General features: G+C 46.1%; 1 protein-coding gene across 17 annotated transcripts in view; it reads left to right on the top strand.

The window, feature by feature from the left end:
• Positions 1 to 16,104, top strand: part of TSPAN14 (tetraspanin 14) — a 66,324-nt gene that overhangs the window by 27,900 nt on the left and 22,320 nt on the right. For 14 of the 17 annotated variants that reach the window (XM_078345444.1, XM_078345451.1, XM_078345448.1 and 11 more), the window contains one exon: positions 6,182 to 6,279. In XM_078345444.1, the coding sequence (XP_078201570.1) occupies positions 6,182 to 6,279 (98 nt within the window). Of the gene's footprint in view, positions 1 to 5,481; positions 5,729 to 6,181; positions 6,280 to 15,667; positions 15,834 to 16,104 lie in introns of those variants that run through there. The other 3 variants (XM_054242895.2, XM_078345443.1, XM_054242898.2) reach the window with 2 other exon arrangements.

The following is a 16,104-nucleotide window of genomic DNA, read 5'->3' as shown; positions in this document are numbered from 1 at the left end:
AACCCTATTGCTACCAAAGGGTATTAACTGTTTCATCTACTGTCAGCAAGGAATAAATGTGTTTGCCACAATACTAGTGGAAATTTTGTTGAACTAAAACGTGTAAAATAGGCCAGGTGTGGTGGCTTACTCCTGTAACCCAGCACTTGGGAGGCCAAGATGGGTGAATCACCCAAGGTCAGGAGTTTGAGATCAGCCTGGCCAACATGGGGAAACCCCTGTCTCTACTAAAAATATAAAAATTAGCCGTATGTGGTGGCGGTCGCCTGTAATCTTAGCTACTCAGTAGGCTGAGGCAGGAGAATCACTTGAACCAGGGAGGCAGAAGTTTCAGTGAGCTGAGATCGAGCCACTGCACTCCAGCCTGGGTGACAAAGTGAAACTCAGTCTCAAAAAAAAAAAAAAGTGTAAAATGGTTTAGGCACAGTAGCTCACACCTGTAATCTTAGTCCTTTGGAAGGCCGTTGTTATAAGTAGAATTTTTGATGCCACAAAAGAAGTAGCACCCGAATATAAACTTCCTCAGCAAGGCAATTTAATTCTATAGAAGGGTGCGGCTCACAGATGAAACAATGGTGAATGTACATTTGGACAAGGGAGGAAAAGGGGTACTTATGCCTGACAGGGGTTGCCCCTACTGCTGTGTCGTTCCCCTGTTGGCTTAGGGTTGGACCACATAAGCTAGACTTATCCCGATTGGCTACTTCAAAGAGAGCAGGGTCCGACCTGGAGTGGCAGGGTGGGTGGTTTGGCGGGAAGGACGGTTATGGGCGGGTCAGAGCAGGATAGCCAGGGGTGACCTAGGTCAAAGAAGGTGACCAGAGTGGGTGACTGGGAAGAGTCAGGATGGGGCAGGGGACTGGGGAAACAGATGTGAACTACTGATTAGAACTGGTGGAAAAAGTTTGAAACTACAAGGAAGTTAAACTTTAAAATAGAGAATTAAAGAATAAGAGACCTGAACATACTGACATACTGATTCTTTGAAGAGAAACTTGGGGTTCACTGTATCTAACACCAAGGTGGACAGATCGCTTTGACCTCAGGAGTTCAAGACCAACCTGAGCAGCGTGATGAAACCTTGTTTCTACAAAAAATACAAAAATTAGCTGGACCTGGTGGCATGCGCCTATGGTCCCAGCTATTCCAGAGACTGAGGCTGGAGAATCACTTGAACCTGGGTGGAGGAGGTTGCAGTGGGCTGAGATTGCGCCATTGCACTCCAGCTTGAGTGACAGAGCGGGACTCTTGTCTCAAAAAAAAAGAGAGAAAGTATAAAATGGTATATCTGGATTGTCTTTAAGTTTTATTTCCAGTGACATTGAATATTGTTCTTTCTTTTTTTTTTTTTTTTAATACCGGGTCTTTCTTTGTCACCCAGGACTGGAGTGCTGTGGTGTGATCACTGTTCCTGGCAGCCTCTACCTCCTGGGCTCAAGTGATCCTCCCACCTCAGTCTCCCACGCCCGGCTAATTTTTGTATTTTTTGTAGAGATGGTGTTTGGCCATGTTGCCCAGGCTTATTTTTCCATTTGTTATGTTATTCTTCCATTTGTGTATAATATTCATATCCTTTTTTCATTTGTCTGCAACGGGAGTCTCTTTGAAGTACAGATCTCCATAGGTTGCAGATATGTATTCTGTCATAATTTTCGCAGCTGGAGATAACGTTTGTGTTTCCTTTTGTATTTTAATGCTACTTTTAATCATGGGGATTTTTTCGATTTGTTATCTGTTCAGGCTTGGTAGTCTTGTGCTTTGAATTGTTTTTTCCTGTTGCCTCAAAAGTTGAAGGAGGGTAAAATGAACTTGAAATACCCTGTTCTCTGGGTGTGGGTGTGTGTGTGCATGTACGTATGCCCTTTAAATGTCTAATTGTTATTTGCTTATTATTTAACTCCCCTCAGGTTGCTAACCAGTTGTCTCACCACTGTTAAACAATTCTCCCTTTGCCCCATTTTGAGAAGTTGGTGTTTTGATAAACGTGCCTTTTACCTGCCACACTGATGATTTATTTAGTATCATGTTCTTAGAGTTGAGACAGTCTGCAGTCTCAATTTTTTTTCTTTGTACACAAAGTAGCTTTTGGAGATTCTTCTCTGCTGGAATGGTACTTAACATTTGTGAAGAGTTTACTCATTTCTATTCTTTGGAAGATTCTTAGTCTTCTTGCGGGCATGTGTATGTGTTTAAGATAAATGATGATGGATGTTCATTGTGGATGGATCTGCTCATAGAGGGCTAGCTTCTGCCTTCCTCTGGTATGATGTGGTGTAGCAAATGAGGTGAGGTGCTAGGGACCGTGGTCACTTTGGGGATCATTTTGGGTCAGATCTGGGTTCTAGATTCAGCACTGCTGCCTTTATCAGCCTTCCTGCATTTTTTGTATACATGTGATAATAGCTCTCTCAGTGGCTCAGGAACACTCAGTCCTTTTTCCCTCGTTTGGGGTTCTGCAGCAGCTTCCACGCCACACCTGTTGTGCAGTTCCATCATTACCCCTCCACAGATAGAAGGCCACTGTACACTGGATGTGGCTTAGGCTGGAGTCCAAAATGAGTCTCCCATTTACCCTCCTCAGCTTAATCTCTGTGGAGACCAGGATCTGCCAGCCCCATGGAGGGTCAGGACCTGCTTTTCTACTCGCTGGCCAGTGGAGCAGAGAGGGACAGAGTGAGAGGTGCCTTCCCTCCCTGTCCCGAGCTTAGGTGAATGGGCAGGGTTGGGGAAGTGGGGGCGAAGGAAAACTGAAATTTTTCCTGCAACAGTTTCTTGCAATAGTTTCCTCTTCTGTGGGTTGAGGTTGGGGGAAAAGTGTCACTGGGATAGCCCCACCCCTAGGCCTCATGGAGTTATCCTGAGTTGTACAAAAAGGGCCAAATGTGATGTAAGGCTGTCAGTGCATGTGCTCTGGGTTGTAAGTGGCAGGTGCATCAGGATTCGTCGTCTGAGTGGAGCATACCTCTTCTTGGATGAGTGGGGGTTTCTTCCTAGTTATTCCGCAGTGTGGACCTGGCTAGTGTAGTGTCGTGTGTTGACAATACCAAGGAGGGAGCGAGGCCTTGGGGATTAGGTCGTGGCTGTGAGAGTCTCTGATGGGCATCGGGGTGTACCCCAGCATCTGAAGGCAGAATTGTTTCCTAGTTGGTCATGCATCTTGGGTGCAAGAAGGTGAAGCAGCAGATGGTGAGGGAAGCGAAGCATCCCACAGAGAATCTTTGCTCCAGAGCGCTGGCCTCTCTGCCACCTGCATTTCTATGAAGTGTTCCCTGTAGCCTTTCCGTGTTCTGCACACTTAATGGGTGTGAGCTGTAGGAGACCAGGGACCTTCAACGTTGAGAGTCCCTGTCACCACAGGACAGTCATTTTGCAAAGGCCTCGAGCAGGGGAGCAGAGGTGAGCTACCAACACTGGAAAGCAGACAGACGTGTTTCCTAATGAGCTGGTTTCTTTGTGGAGCTTTCGTCAAGGAGGAAGGGGGATGTTGGCTTTTCTTACTGCTTCTGGAGGGTTCTTTACAGGGTTGGGTTAAATGAGGTAAAAGGATCCCAAGGCATTCGATTCCATGCCTGACCAGCCCTCCCCAGTCCCTGAGGCCCAGCTCCCTGGAGGGCACAGCCTTCTACTTTTTAGGCTCCTCTGGGAACCACGAGGAAGAGGAGGAGAAGATTGTCTTTTCCATAAAAAGGAACAGGGTTTTTACCACTTAGAACATGTTTCTGCCTCATAGGGCATTTCCAGCTGAATTGACAGTTCTCGGTGATAAATGTACCTGAGTTTTAGGTCAAAAAATTTTTTCATCCTATATGCATTAATCTAGTCCTGGATTTATGGTTGGATAGCCCAACCCTCCCCTAAAGAGAGAGAGGAAAAAAAACAGTTTAAAAAGCCAAACCATTGTCTGGGTGTGTGGTGGCTGATGCAGATAATGTCAGCAATTTGGGAGGCCCTGGTGGGAAGATTGCTTGAGGCCAGGAGTTTGAGACTACCTTCGTCAACATAGCATAGTGAGGCTCTACCTACACAAAAAATTAACAAACCACCCCTGTGCTTTGGGATCCGGTAATCTGTGAAACATAAGCTGGTAAATGTTAGCTAAAGCTACCATTAAGTTAGTTGCCTACAAGGAGCCGCTCTTTCCAAGTTTGTGTGCTGCACCACAGGTCACAGGCCCATCTACCTTTGTAGGATCCCCAAGAGGAGTGCTACAGCCCTTGGTGCCTAAGCTGATACCTGATCTGCTGGGCATGGGTCTGGCAGCATGTCAGTATCACCAGGGCAACTCGTCAGAAATGCAGATTCAGGGCTCCAACGTGGACCTCCTTATCAGAACCTTGTGTTGGGAGCTGGGATCTGTATTTAGAATAAGTGGTTCTGATGCTGCCAGCCAGGCTCTTCATGCCAGTGACGTTAGGGGCAAGTCGCTAAGAGCCCTGCTTTAGATGAAGATGCTGAGACCCTGAGATAGGGACTTGCATGGGCTGAGGTCATGTTGCTGAAGGAAGGCGCCTGTGTCTATCTGAGAGCTCCTTCTCTTCCTGCAGCCACTCTATGTGGCCCAGACAGTGTTCAGGCCTCTTGTATGTTCTTGTGTCCTGCAGAGTCCTTGGGCAACAGGTAGTTGTGTCCACACTCATTCTTAGAGGTGAGTTTTATGGATGTGCTCTTCTGATGGTGGGGTGGTGGTAAGTGGGGAGGTGGGGATGGGGCAGCTGGGTAGCTGTCTGCCTGTCGTTCTCCCCTGCTGGTTTCTGAGGTCAGACAGGCCAGGCTCTCCCAGCCCTCCTGCGAAGAAGTAGCCGGTGGGTGAGTGGTGGTGTCCAGGCTGTGCCTGTCAATTCCACACCGTGGGAGAGGTAGAGTGGTCACAGGATCTGTTTCCAGAGGAGTATGGTTTCATGTCCCTTCTTGGCACTTCATCCTCAGAACATTGCAAACCAGCAACCAGCCTGCCTTGGCAGCCTCACAGGAAGGGGTTTTGCAAGTAGCCACTCCGTGGAAGCTGGTTTCTCACTGGCAGTGGGTCACCTCCTCACCTCCAGGGTGGCCTTGTCTACTTTTGCTTTGGGCTGTGTTACTTTCCTCACCTGGGAAGTGGGAGGTGAGCAGGGGGCTGGCATGGGACCACTGCCCCATAGACCTCTGATCCTGTTTCTACCTGTCCACTTGAGGCACTCCCTCCTTTCCCACTGTTCAGCCACTGCATTGGGGGCAGGGGACCATGGAGGACTTAGGGGTCCACCTGGATTGCCACTGGGGTTCAAAAAGGAAAGCAATAAAGGTAGGTCAGGCCCTCAGAAATAGCATCCTCCTGAGGTAGGACCTCTGAGGTTGCTTTGGAGGTTAGACACAGAGAAAAAACAGCAGCCCCACCCTTCACTGTGCAGTTCACAGGGTGTTCCCACCTAGGTGGTATAGTACAAGCTTTATGACAGCCCTGGAGGACAAAGCTGTGGCTGTGGTGGGTTGAGGTGGGAAGGCGGGTGGGGGAAGGTGGGAAGGAAGGTGAGGGAGGTAGGGGGAATGGCTGCTGGCTGCTGTGGGCTCCCTCACTTCTGTGAGGGCTGAGCTTCAGAGGTTCTCAGAAAATGTTGCATGAATGAGTATGGGGCCCTCATCTTGATGTTTCTTCACTGGGCACAGCTGGATCATGTCCAGGCCTGCCTGCATGTTCATCTCCCAAACATGACTCTTTGTGGTCAAGCCCCTGTTTCTTCTGTTGGCTCTGGTGGGTGGAAAGAACATGGGCTTTGGAGTCCCCTGTCCTTGGTTCCAGTCCTGGGCTGTCATTGCTCTCTTGCCCTTGGGCAAGTCATGTGACCTTTCTGAACTGTTTCCTCAACCATGAAGTAGAAAAAAATCAATTCCCAATGGAGAGGTGATGGGATCAATGTTTGGGAAGGCTCCAAGCAGAATTCCTGGTACTTAGAAGACACTTAAAAAGCATCTTTCTTCCTTCCTTCACAAATCTCCCTTATCCTTTCATTTGTGTTTTGGAGAGCCGATTTAACCTGAGTTTTGCATTATCTGTACCTGGCCTTGGTAGTAGACCTCTGCTTGGACCGGTAAAGGGACACGAGGGAGATGATTGGGAGCTTTCTGGAATCTGCATATGAGCAGGTTTGGGAGAGATGTTTTAATGCTGAGCCTGCCATCTCACCAATCACACATTTCTCCGCAGATTCTGCTTCTCAGAAGATGCACTATTATAGATACTCTAACGCCAAGGTCAGCTGCTGGTACAAGTACCTCCTTTTCAGCTACAACATCATCTTCTGGGTAAGTGGATGGGAGCGGCCACATTCCCTTGTTTAGTCCTTCATTCAGTAAATTATGGTTTTCCACACACTCTTAATTTGCCAGACACTATGGGAGGGTCTGGGATAAGGTGGTGGGCAGGGACAGTGAGCCCTGCCCTCACAGAACCAGTGGCAACCATGGGGACAGGAGAAGGCCAAAGGCCGAGGTGATTGAAAGCCGCAGTAAGGCCAACCCAGCCTTGGGGGTTCAGGAAGCCTTGGGGTCCTGGCCCAGATGCCTGTCTGTTTCCACCACCTGCCACTGCCTGTTCCGAGCCTGGGGAATGCCCCAATGAGATATCAGCAGCAAGGTACTTTGTGTGTGGGCCATGTCCTGTTTTAGGTTCTGGGAGTTGATAGCAGACAAGGGCAATAAAATCGTACCCTTGTAGTGCTTAGTGCGTTACCAAGAGCCATGTCAGCCTCCTGAGCAACAGAGCAGTGAGGGAGATGCTCCTTGGCTAGGGTGCACAGGGAAAGGCATTCTGTGGAGGTGACTTGTGGGCTGAAAGCTGGGTACTAACGAAGAGGTGGCCAAGCAGGGGTCTGGGGAAGAATGCTCCAGACAGAGAGAATGGCAGCTGCAAAGGACCAGAGGCAGGAATGAGCTTTGTGTGTGCAAAGGACAAACAGAAGGCCATGTGGCTGGAACTGAGTAAGTGGGAGAAGGGACACAGGTGGGAGGGACAGAGGTATGCAGGAGCCAGGTCACAGAGAGTCATACATGTCTCAATAAATAGTTGAAATTATTTTCTAATGCTTTAAAGCATTATTAGAAGGCTTGTAAGTTGGGTGGTATGATCTGATTTTGGAGTGACTGCAGAGTGAGGGGATGGATGGTGGTTTTGAGATAGGATTTGGGGTAGAAGGGTACGTTTAGTTATCTCATAGCCAGCCTCAGGGAGATACCATTTCCTTTGTCATTGACTGTCCTGAAGATGGAAGTCTTGGCCAACCACCATCAGAGGAAGCCTGGACCAGATGAGAGCATGGAAGATGGGTCTGTTGATTGAGAATATTGAGCCCTAGTATGCTAAAGGTTGGATCAAGGAAGAAAGCCCACTCCCAAGTTGGCTGAGGGTGAGTGGCCTGAGGTAAAAGGAAGACCAGGAGATTGTGTGTTATAGAAGCCTTTCAAGTGGAAAGGCACATTCAGTCATGGTGCAGGGAGGTGAAGAAGGATGAGGACAAGACATTGGTAATGGCTTAGACAAAGTGGAGGTTGTTGATGACCTTGAGGAGACCACTGTGTGCTCTGGGTAGGGGATCGGGGTGGGTGGATGGAAACCCACCTGGAGTTGGCTGAGGAGCCAATGGGAAGTAAGGAAGTGAAGTGGGTGACTCTTGACAGTTCTTCCAAGAATGCTTACCTTAAAGAAGGGAAGAAAAACTGGACTCTAGCTGGAGATGGTCAGTGGGTTAAGGGAGATACAGCATGTGTTTATTGCCAGTGGGATTGGCCCAGGGAGAGGCAGACATTGATTCTGTGCAGGAGGGCCTGGAGACATGATCATGCACGGAGGCTTTTAAAACCATTAAACATAGTTTATGAGTATCTGCGTGGGGCTAGGTGGAGTAAGGAGGACAGAATGAGTGACCATGACGTCACATTTTGCTTCTACTGCAGATTTGGCATTTTCTGGTGGACTGAAACTCTTGAAAACAAGGCAGACTTACTAAGCTTTCTCTGCTTTGCAAGCTTGATTTTACAGCCTCATCTCCTGGTGATTTATCTCTGTGTTTGGGGATTTTCTATCCCAGAGAAATAAGGTGGGATTCAATGGCTTGGTCTTTTAGCCTACGCCTTTTCCTGTGCTCAGATAACTTTGCACCAACAACCGCATCTTTGTCCCTGAAATAGGGCATTGCTGGGTATTTGATGTGGTGCCTCTGGGTCTCTCTTAATGCGGTGGTCTGTGCTCTATCCTCATGATGTGTGGCTTCTCAGAGCAGCATTGGTCCATGTCTGGTGAGCCCTCTGGCCTTACCTGGTGTTCCCCTCCACCATCCCGCACACCCAGCCAAGTGTATGGTGGAGGGTCGCTGGGCTAGGCAGGCATTCTGACACTTGGGCACTTGGACACCCAGACGCTCCCCTCTCTGGGTGTGCTGCTTGGCTTTGTGCCTCCACCTCCGCCTCTCATCTTGATTTCTGCAGCTAGAGCAACACTTTGCCACTACTGCCATGGCTGAGGGCCCTGATACCTTTGTTTCTTCAGAGGTTCTCAGGAGAGAGTTTTGGACATCAGGTAGCTCTACTGACTTGCCCAGTAACACATTTGCAGCACCATATTCCAGTTGTGGAGTACATGAATCCAGCTTGGTAGCAAGTCTGCTTGGTGGTTGAATTTGCTGCAGCGTTTTGGGGGTTTTGCAGATTTGGCAATGTGTGTTGAAAGTTAATTGTTTTTCAGTTAGTGTGCATTGTGGCAGAACAGGAAGGAACAAACAGGAGCAGTCAGGAAGACCAAGCATGAGAGAGGTTGGTTGGGAAATGAGAGTGGAAGGTGAAGCACCTTGCTTAGGGAGAAGCTGCTGGTCCCTCCCCACTAGGTTTCTGGTAGTGATGTGCAGTCTTCATCTGCCCTGAAGATGCCAACGTGGGGTACGGCCTGAGACTGGGGCATACTTCCCTCTGGGAATCTCACGGTGTGGCAGGAGGGTACAAGGCTGGCTCTGGACTCCCAGGGCCTCCCTGAGCTGAGTGACCTGGATTGGATAAGCCTTGGTGTTTTCCTTGTGAAAGAGCACTCTCAGCTGCCTAGTGTCTGCCTCGGGTTGCTGAAAATGTATAAAGTGGAATGCCCAAGCCCTTATCCCTTGAGGTAAGTTTTCTTTTTTTAAAAAATGGAGAAAATATAAAAGTAGGATAATTAAATGAACTCCATGTTCCCACCATCTAGCTTATTTGATTTGTATTCTCCCACCCCACACTTTGGATTATTTTGAAGCAAAGCCCAGGTAGATGTATTTTGTTTGATGAATTAACAGGGAGCAGTGGTGCAGAAGGATTGCACTTGCTGATGGTGGACACTGGGCTTAGCAGGCAGGTTTTTGGGCGGAAGGCAACTTGTTGCTTCTGTGACCAGTTCTAGGTGTTGGGACAATACGAGGTTTGATTAGTAGTTTGCCCGTACTTAGAATTATGTTCACAATAGCGTTCTTTGTAGATAAATACCCTTTGGTCACTAACAGATTTTTTAAGCTCTCTTTCTGACTTCAGTTTTCCCAGGGATTGTTAAAACCTGCTTGGGATGAGAAATGTAGACGCCACTGATGTTTGCATGTCTGTTCTGGACCTCTTGGTTTACAGAAGGAGAATGGAATGGGCTTCATGAAGTTCTTGTCACAAGGATGTTAGGGAAAATATGCTTCCATGCAATGTAGGTTTTTAAGAGCGCTAGCGTTTTTTACTTAAAAAAAAATCATTCTTTGGTTGTGCTAGACCTGTTGTTAGTGCAAAATTTAAATGCAAATCAAAACCACAATGAGATACCACCTCACACCCATTGGGATGGCTATTGTTTTTTAAAATGGAAGATAGCAGATGTCAATGAGGATGTGGAGAAATTGAAACCTTTGTGCCATCTTAGTGAAAACGTGAAATGGTGCAATTGCTGTGGTAAACGGTATGGTAGTTCCACAAAAAGTTAAAAATAGAATTACCATATGATCCAACAATTCCACTTTTGGATATAATCAACAGAGCTGAAAGCAGGATGTAAAAGAGATATTTGTACACCCATGTGCACATTTATAGCAGGATTATTTACAGTTGCCAAAAGGTAGAAACAACCCAAGTATCCATCAGTGATTGAGTGGATAAACAATGTGATACATAGATATGAAAGAGCTTAAAAAGGAAGGCTGTTCTGTCACATGCTACACCGTGGGTAAACCATGCTGAGTGAGAGAAGCTAGACACAAAAAGACAAATACTGTATGATTCCACTTATATGAGATACTCAGAGTAGTCAGAATCATAGGGACAGAAGTAGAATGCTGGTTGCTAGGGGCCGGTGAAGGGCACATTGGGGAGTTGTAGTTAATGGGTACAGAAGATCTCACTTTGACATGCAGAGGAAAGGAAGCTGGGAGATGCGTACAATGGAGGAGTGGCATTTGGCCCTTTGTCTTTGTTCATTTATACCCCCCACTGGTTCCACAAAACATTTGAGCTTTTTCTGGGTTTGCCGAGTGAATCCTCTAGAGGGATGATTCAGACGATGTCTGCAACTCCAGGGTTGCTTTCCCACACAAGCATTGGCTTTAATCTGCATGCAAAGGTTGGATAAAGTCCTTGCCTGGATCTGCTTCAGAGATGGATTAAAAGTGAAGAACTGAGACCCCTTCTAAGTAGGCTGTAGGCCTGTGTTACACAGGAGAGTCCTCTACTTGTTCTTTAAAAAAAAAATTTTTTTTAAGTGACACTACAGCATTGGCTTTCTCAGTGACTTGGGTACATCTGAGCCTACCCTTGTATAATGTGTGAATTTGCCACTGTGCAGCCTGTTTCTGAGTGAGATGAGAACCATGGACATTTGTGCTCTGTGACCAGTGTGGCTTGAGGCCTCTTCCTTCAAGGTCACAGATGCCTCCTGTGAGTAGGGTGAAAATGTAATCTAGGTTCAAATCAGGAAACTTTTGATAGTAAGAGAGAGTTTATTGAGAATTTTACCAGAACAACAGGTGTACCCCAGGCCTGTCCTGTGTAAAACTGGGCATGTGGCCTCCCTGCCCAAGAGAGGGAAGACAAGCCCAACCAAGGTGGAAAGATCTTCCCCTACCCCTGTGTATGGTGTCTTTGCAGGTGGGGTCTTATTCTTTTCATCTGACCTTTATTATGGTCCTCTTTATAGAGGACTTACCACCTCCTAGGATAGTCTGCTGTTCGTGGGCTTTTCTGACCGATGGAGAATTGCCCTTATTTGACTTGAACTCTGTGTCTGTAATATCAGACCCCTAGCCCTGATCCCTGGATCTTCAGGCAAATGATTTCTTCACTTCCATCTTGGTAATGCAGTCAAAAGGGAAAAATCTAGTGTTTTAATAATGAGTATGGTATATTTTTGTTTCCAGTGTTGGGAAGATGTCCCTTTTTCTCTTTAAGTAATATTTAATAAACTTTTGTAATTGTATGGAAATTCATAAAGGCTAAACAAGGCATCCCAGGTTTATTGCATTCCCTCTTCCATGCCCCAGCATCCTGTCTGCAAGCACACAGTTTTATATCCTGTGAGCAGTATCCTTGCAGTCTTGAGATTTTCATATCAGCATCTACTAATATAGAACATTCCAGGTTGCAACATTATCTTTCCAATTGTATTTTTAGAAATTCCCATATTGGACACTTAGGTTGTTTCCAATTTTTTTGCTATCCTAGATAAGGATGGAGTGATTAGTTTGTGTAATACTCGTTCTTCCCTTTAGGGAAGGGAGGGAAATTATTCTGAGATAGATTCCCAGGAGTGAGATTAAATGGGTCACAAGGTGTGTACATTGTTTTGAGTGCCTGACATATAGTCAAAATTACATCTCCAGAATGATTGTCCCAATTCACAGAAAATTGACTGTCTTTTGGCACAGAGGGGGCGTGTGTGTGTGTGTGTGTGTGTGTGTGTGTATTTCTGCATTTAGACTTGCCAAGGCAGAGGGAAGGATTGCTTAATCAGAAACTCCACTAGAATTTAAGGAGTGGCCTGTGGTGCTGATCCCTGCGGGGCCTTAGCCCCTGATCTCCCCCACTTAGGCAAGTGTGAGGCTGGGACTGCCAGTTTGGGATTACTGAGGAAGGCATATTCAAGGTGCTCTGAGATTATTACTTGGCAGGTAGGATTGTTAAATGCTTGCAGGTACTTTCAAGTCTATGTAGCTTGGTGTCCTTGTATAACTCTGCCTCCTTGGCTGGTAAATAATCAGCATGGCATAGTCTACAGGAGTGATTTTTCTTATTTGCACTTTTTTCTTTAATAGAAATCCTTTTTATAAAGATCACCTCTATTGATGTTTTATAAAGATCACCTCTATTGATATCTGATAGAATAACATTTATTCATTTTAACTGTACAGTTTGATGACAGCTGTACATGCCACATAACCACTGTCATCACAATGGAGATATAAAACATTCCCATCACCCCAGAAACTTTCCTTGCGCCCCTACAGTCATGCCCACCCCACCCCACCTCTTCCCTAGGTTATGGTTATTCTGCCTCCTATTTGCTATAAATTAAACTCTTTTGTATCTGATGTTTTTTAGTTAGGTGATGCTTTCTCTATTTTCTCTTTTTAATTACTTTTTAAAAATCTTTTGAAATTATTTTTTATTTTTTAATTGTACAACATACATAAAAGAAAATTTGCCATTGAAACGATTTTAAGTGGATAGTTAAGTAGCATTAAGTACATTCACATTCACCTTGATTGCTGCTCTTATTTTTATTATTTCTTCCTTTCTACTTTGGGATTATTTTGCTTTTTCCTAGCTACTTAAAGTGGAAGATCAGATCACTGATTTTTAGATCCTTTTTTTCTAATATAAATAGTTGAAGCTGTGCATTTTCTGCATCCCAGACATTCTGATATGTTTTCACTTGATTTTGTAAAAATATTTTGCATAAGCATACTCTGTGAACTATGTCACCTTCCACCCCCAGGTTAATTTTAAAAGTTTCTCCTTTTATTCTGGATTTTAGCAATTTTATACATGCTGGTATTGTTTTATTTGTGTATATTCTGTTTGGGTTCTTTGGGCCTTTGAGATTTGTGAGTTTATCGTTTTCATCAGATTTGGAATATTTTAGCCATTATGTTTTCAAATGTACAGCCCTTTTCTCCCCTTCCCACTCCCATTTTCCTAGGATGTTGTTTATCTAGGTCACAGAGGCTCAGTTTAGTTTTTGATTTTGTTGAGTGTTTTACCTCTCTCCTTTAGTTTAGTTTCTGTGGCTTTGTCTTCAGCTTGACTGATTTTTTCTTCTGTAGTGTCTCATTGGCTGTTAAACCCATCTAGTGAAGTCTTCATTTCTAATATTGTGGTCTTTATTTCTAGTAGTTACATTTGGGTCTTTTTTATGTCTCTGATTTCTTTCCTCATCATATTTATATTTTCCTGTAAATCCCTGAACATATTTACAATACCTGTTTTGAAGTCATTGTGAATTCATCTTCTCTGTCATACTTGTGTCTTTTATTTACTAATTTTTTTCTCTTGTAGCTCACTTTTTTCCTTTTCTTGCCTATTTAGTAACTTTTGATTGAATGTTAGTTATAGTTTTTCCGCGAAGTATTTTTCCCTAACAGTATGAAGTCTTTTGTGTCTGACATCTTTCATTAAATATCATATGTGAGATTCATTCATGCAGTTGTATATAGTTGTAGATCATTTATTCTTGTTGTGTAATAGTCTATTGTGGGGATATAACATTTGTGTTATTTACAGTTTTAGGCTATTAAGACCTGTTACGGTGATATAAAAATCAGCGTTGGAGACCTGAGTATAGGGGTATCCCAGGGTTCTTGTGGCTGAGCAAGAGGAAATCCTGTCTTTCATCTCCAGGTCCAGATGGTTTTAGTGTGATAGTTTAGTGCTGAGCTTGGCAGACTATGACTTGCAGTTGAAACCTGGCCTTTTGCCTGTTTTTTGCACATACAATTTTATTGGAACACAGCCACACCCATTCATTTACGTATTATCTATGGCTGCTTTCCCATTATAACAGCAGAGTTGAGTAATTGCTATGGGGATCATCCAGCACACAAAGCTGAAAATATTTACTCTTTGGCTTTTCACAGGACTGCTGACCGCTGCTTTAGTATCTTGGTTTTCTACTCACTATCACTGAACTGTGCCAAGGTTAGGGTGGGGGTTCCCTCTCTCCCAGGGGTGCTGCCTATCACCTCTCTTGAGTGGCTCTGCTCCCTCTGCCTTCCTTCCTTTCCAGGGCCTTGACACAGGTTCCTGGGCAGGGCTCAGTGGGGCTCAGCTCCTGGTTATCTGGCAACATAGAGATAGCTGTGGAAGCTGCTTGTAGAGCCCTTTGCACAGTCCTTCCCCACACTGGGGCCCTCACATGCGTTTACTGGCTCTGCTGGGAGGGCACATATGTTGCTTTTTCTCAGAACCACCCTTCCGGCAGGAGGAAAAGCTGGGGTGTGATAGCTGTGTGACCCTGTGCAAGGTACCTCCTGCTCTGGACTCTTGTTTCTCGCTGTCATAAGGAAGCTGAGGCCCAGCATCCCTTCCGGCTCCCAGACTTCCCAAACTCCCACTGACAAGTGGCTTGGTTCAGACTTTCAGTGTAGGACAGGTAACTGCAGCTCCTGCCTTGGCCCACTGGGCTCTAAGGGCCAGGTTGGGTCTGGGGTCTGCACCCTCTGGTGCTTTTTGACCTCAAGTTCAGTTGAATTATCAGCATTTCAAGTGGCCACAAGTATCTCTTTTGTTCCCTGAATGTCCCAGGGCTGGATTCGGGATTTCCTATCCTGGAGAGTGCCAGGACCGTAGGGTTTCCGTCTGGTGTAATTTATGATGGCAAAGCTTAGCCAGTGGGAGGTACATGGGTCCTTGGAGGTCATCGGTCTCCTGCTGCTTATTTTGCAGGTTGGCAGACTGAGGCCAGGAGAGGGAGGGCTTCCTCGAGGCCCTGACTCTGTGAGTTAGGGATAGAGCTGAGTCTCAGTCCTGGCTTCCTCCACTCCCTGCTGTTTTCTTTCCATCATTCTTTCCTACCTCACTTGAAAAGCCTCCAGAAGGCTCTGTTTCCCTGAGCTCTGCTTCACTGTTGTCTCCAGAAGCCCAGTAAAACAGGTGCTTCTGGAAAGGAGGACTTTGTCTTAGGACAGAGGCCGGTGCTGGAAGTAATTGGGAGTGGGGTACAGAAAACCAGTGTCGAGAGAAGGAGACTCAGTGTCTTCATGACAGCAGATGCTTGTGGTATATCTTTGAATGCCCCCCATGTCTCTGCTCTGCCTGCCCTGCAGGAGGGCATGGCCATCTTAAGACTGGCTCTGTGCCTAGAGTAAGCACATCACATAGAATGTTCTTTCAGTCTTTACAACCTTCTTGTGACCTAGGAAAGATCATCCCTGTTTTCTGGAGAACAGAGGCTCAGAGAAGGTCTTACACTTGCATGAGGCCCTGTCACTAGGCAGCTGCAAAGCAGAGACTGGACCCAGAGCCGGCTTTGTTCAGGAGAAGAGACTCCGTGAATGTCAGCCTGAGTCAGCGTGTGGATTGTGCAAGACCCAGAGGCCAGCAGGGCAGAGCCTGAGAGTATCGCCTGCTGCTCGTGGTTTCCCTTGATCTTGCTGAGGAAAGGCCTCTGGGGCCTGCAGGAGTTGCCAAGTGCTTTTATACATGCTTAAATGAAATCTTGCAAGGAGCCAAGGCCATTAAATCATGGATGAGAGGCTGCCTTTGACCTGCCTGGAGCTGCATCTTTCTCTTCCAGTTCAGCAGGGCCTGGCCGGGTGTCTGCACTTCCTTTGTGACTTGATCGTGCTTGGGTAAAGTGCCACATGCTTGCTTATGTGGTAAGTGGATTTCTTGTGTCTGGACTCTGGCTGGAGCAGCCCAGAGTGCCCCAAGAGGACCTTCTGCCTTCTTTCACAGGGACATTTGCCTAAGGTGAAACGTCAATATTGAATCTTCCCAATGATCCACAAAGAGGCGCTGCTGCCTTGTCCACCTACCCTGATTGGGACAGAGTGGTTTTACCACATGACAGTGTGGGTCATTTGGCTTTAGAGCTGCACAACCCCAAAACCCGCCTGTGGAACTCCTACATCCCTGGGCCGTTGTGCG

This window comes from Callithrix jacchus, chromosome 12, assembly GCF_049354715.1.
Source record: "Callithrix jacchus isolate 240 chromosome 12, calJac240_pri, whole genome shotgun sequence".
Classification (NCBI taxonomy): domain Eukaryota; kingdom Metazoa; phylum Chordata; class Mammalia; order Primates; family Cebidae; genus Callithrix; species Callithrix jacchus.
Note: the sequence above shows the minus strand (reverse complement) of the source record. Positions and strands in the feature narration are given on the sequence as shown.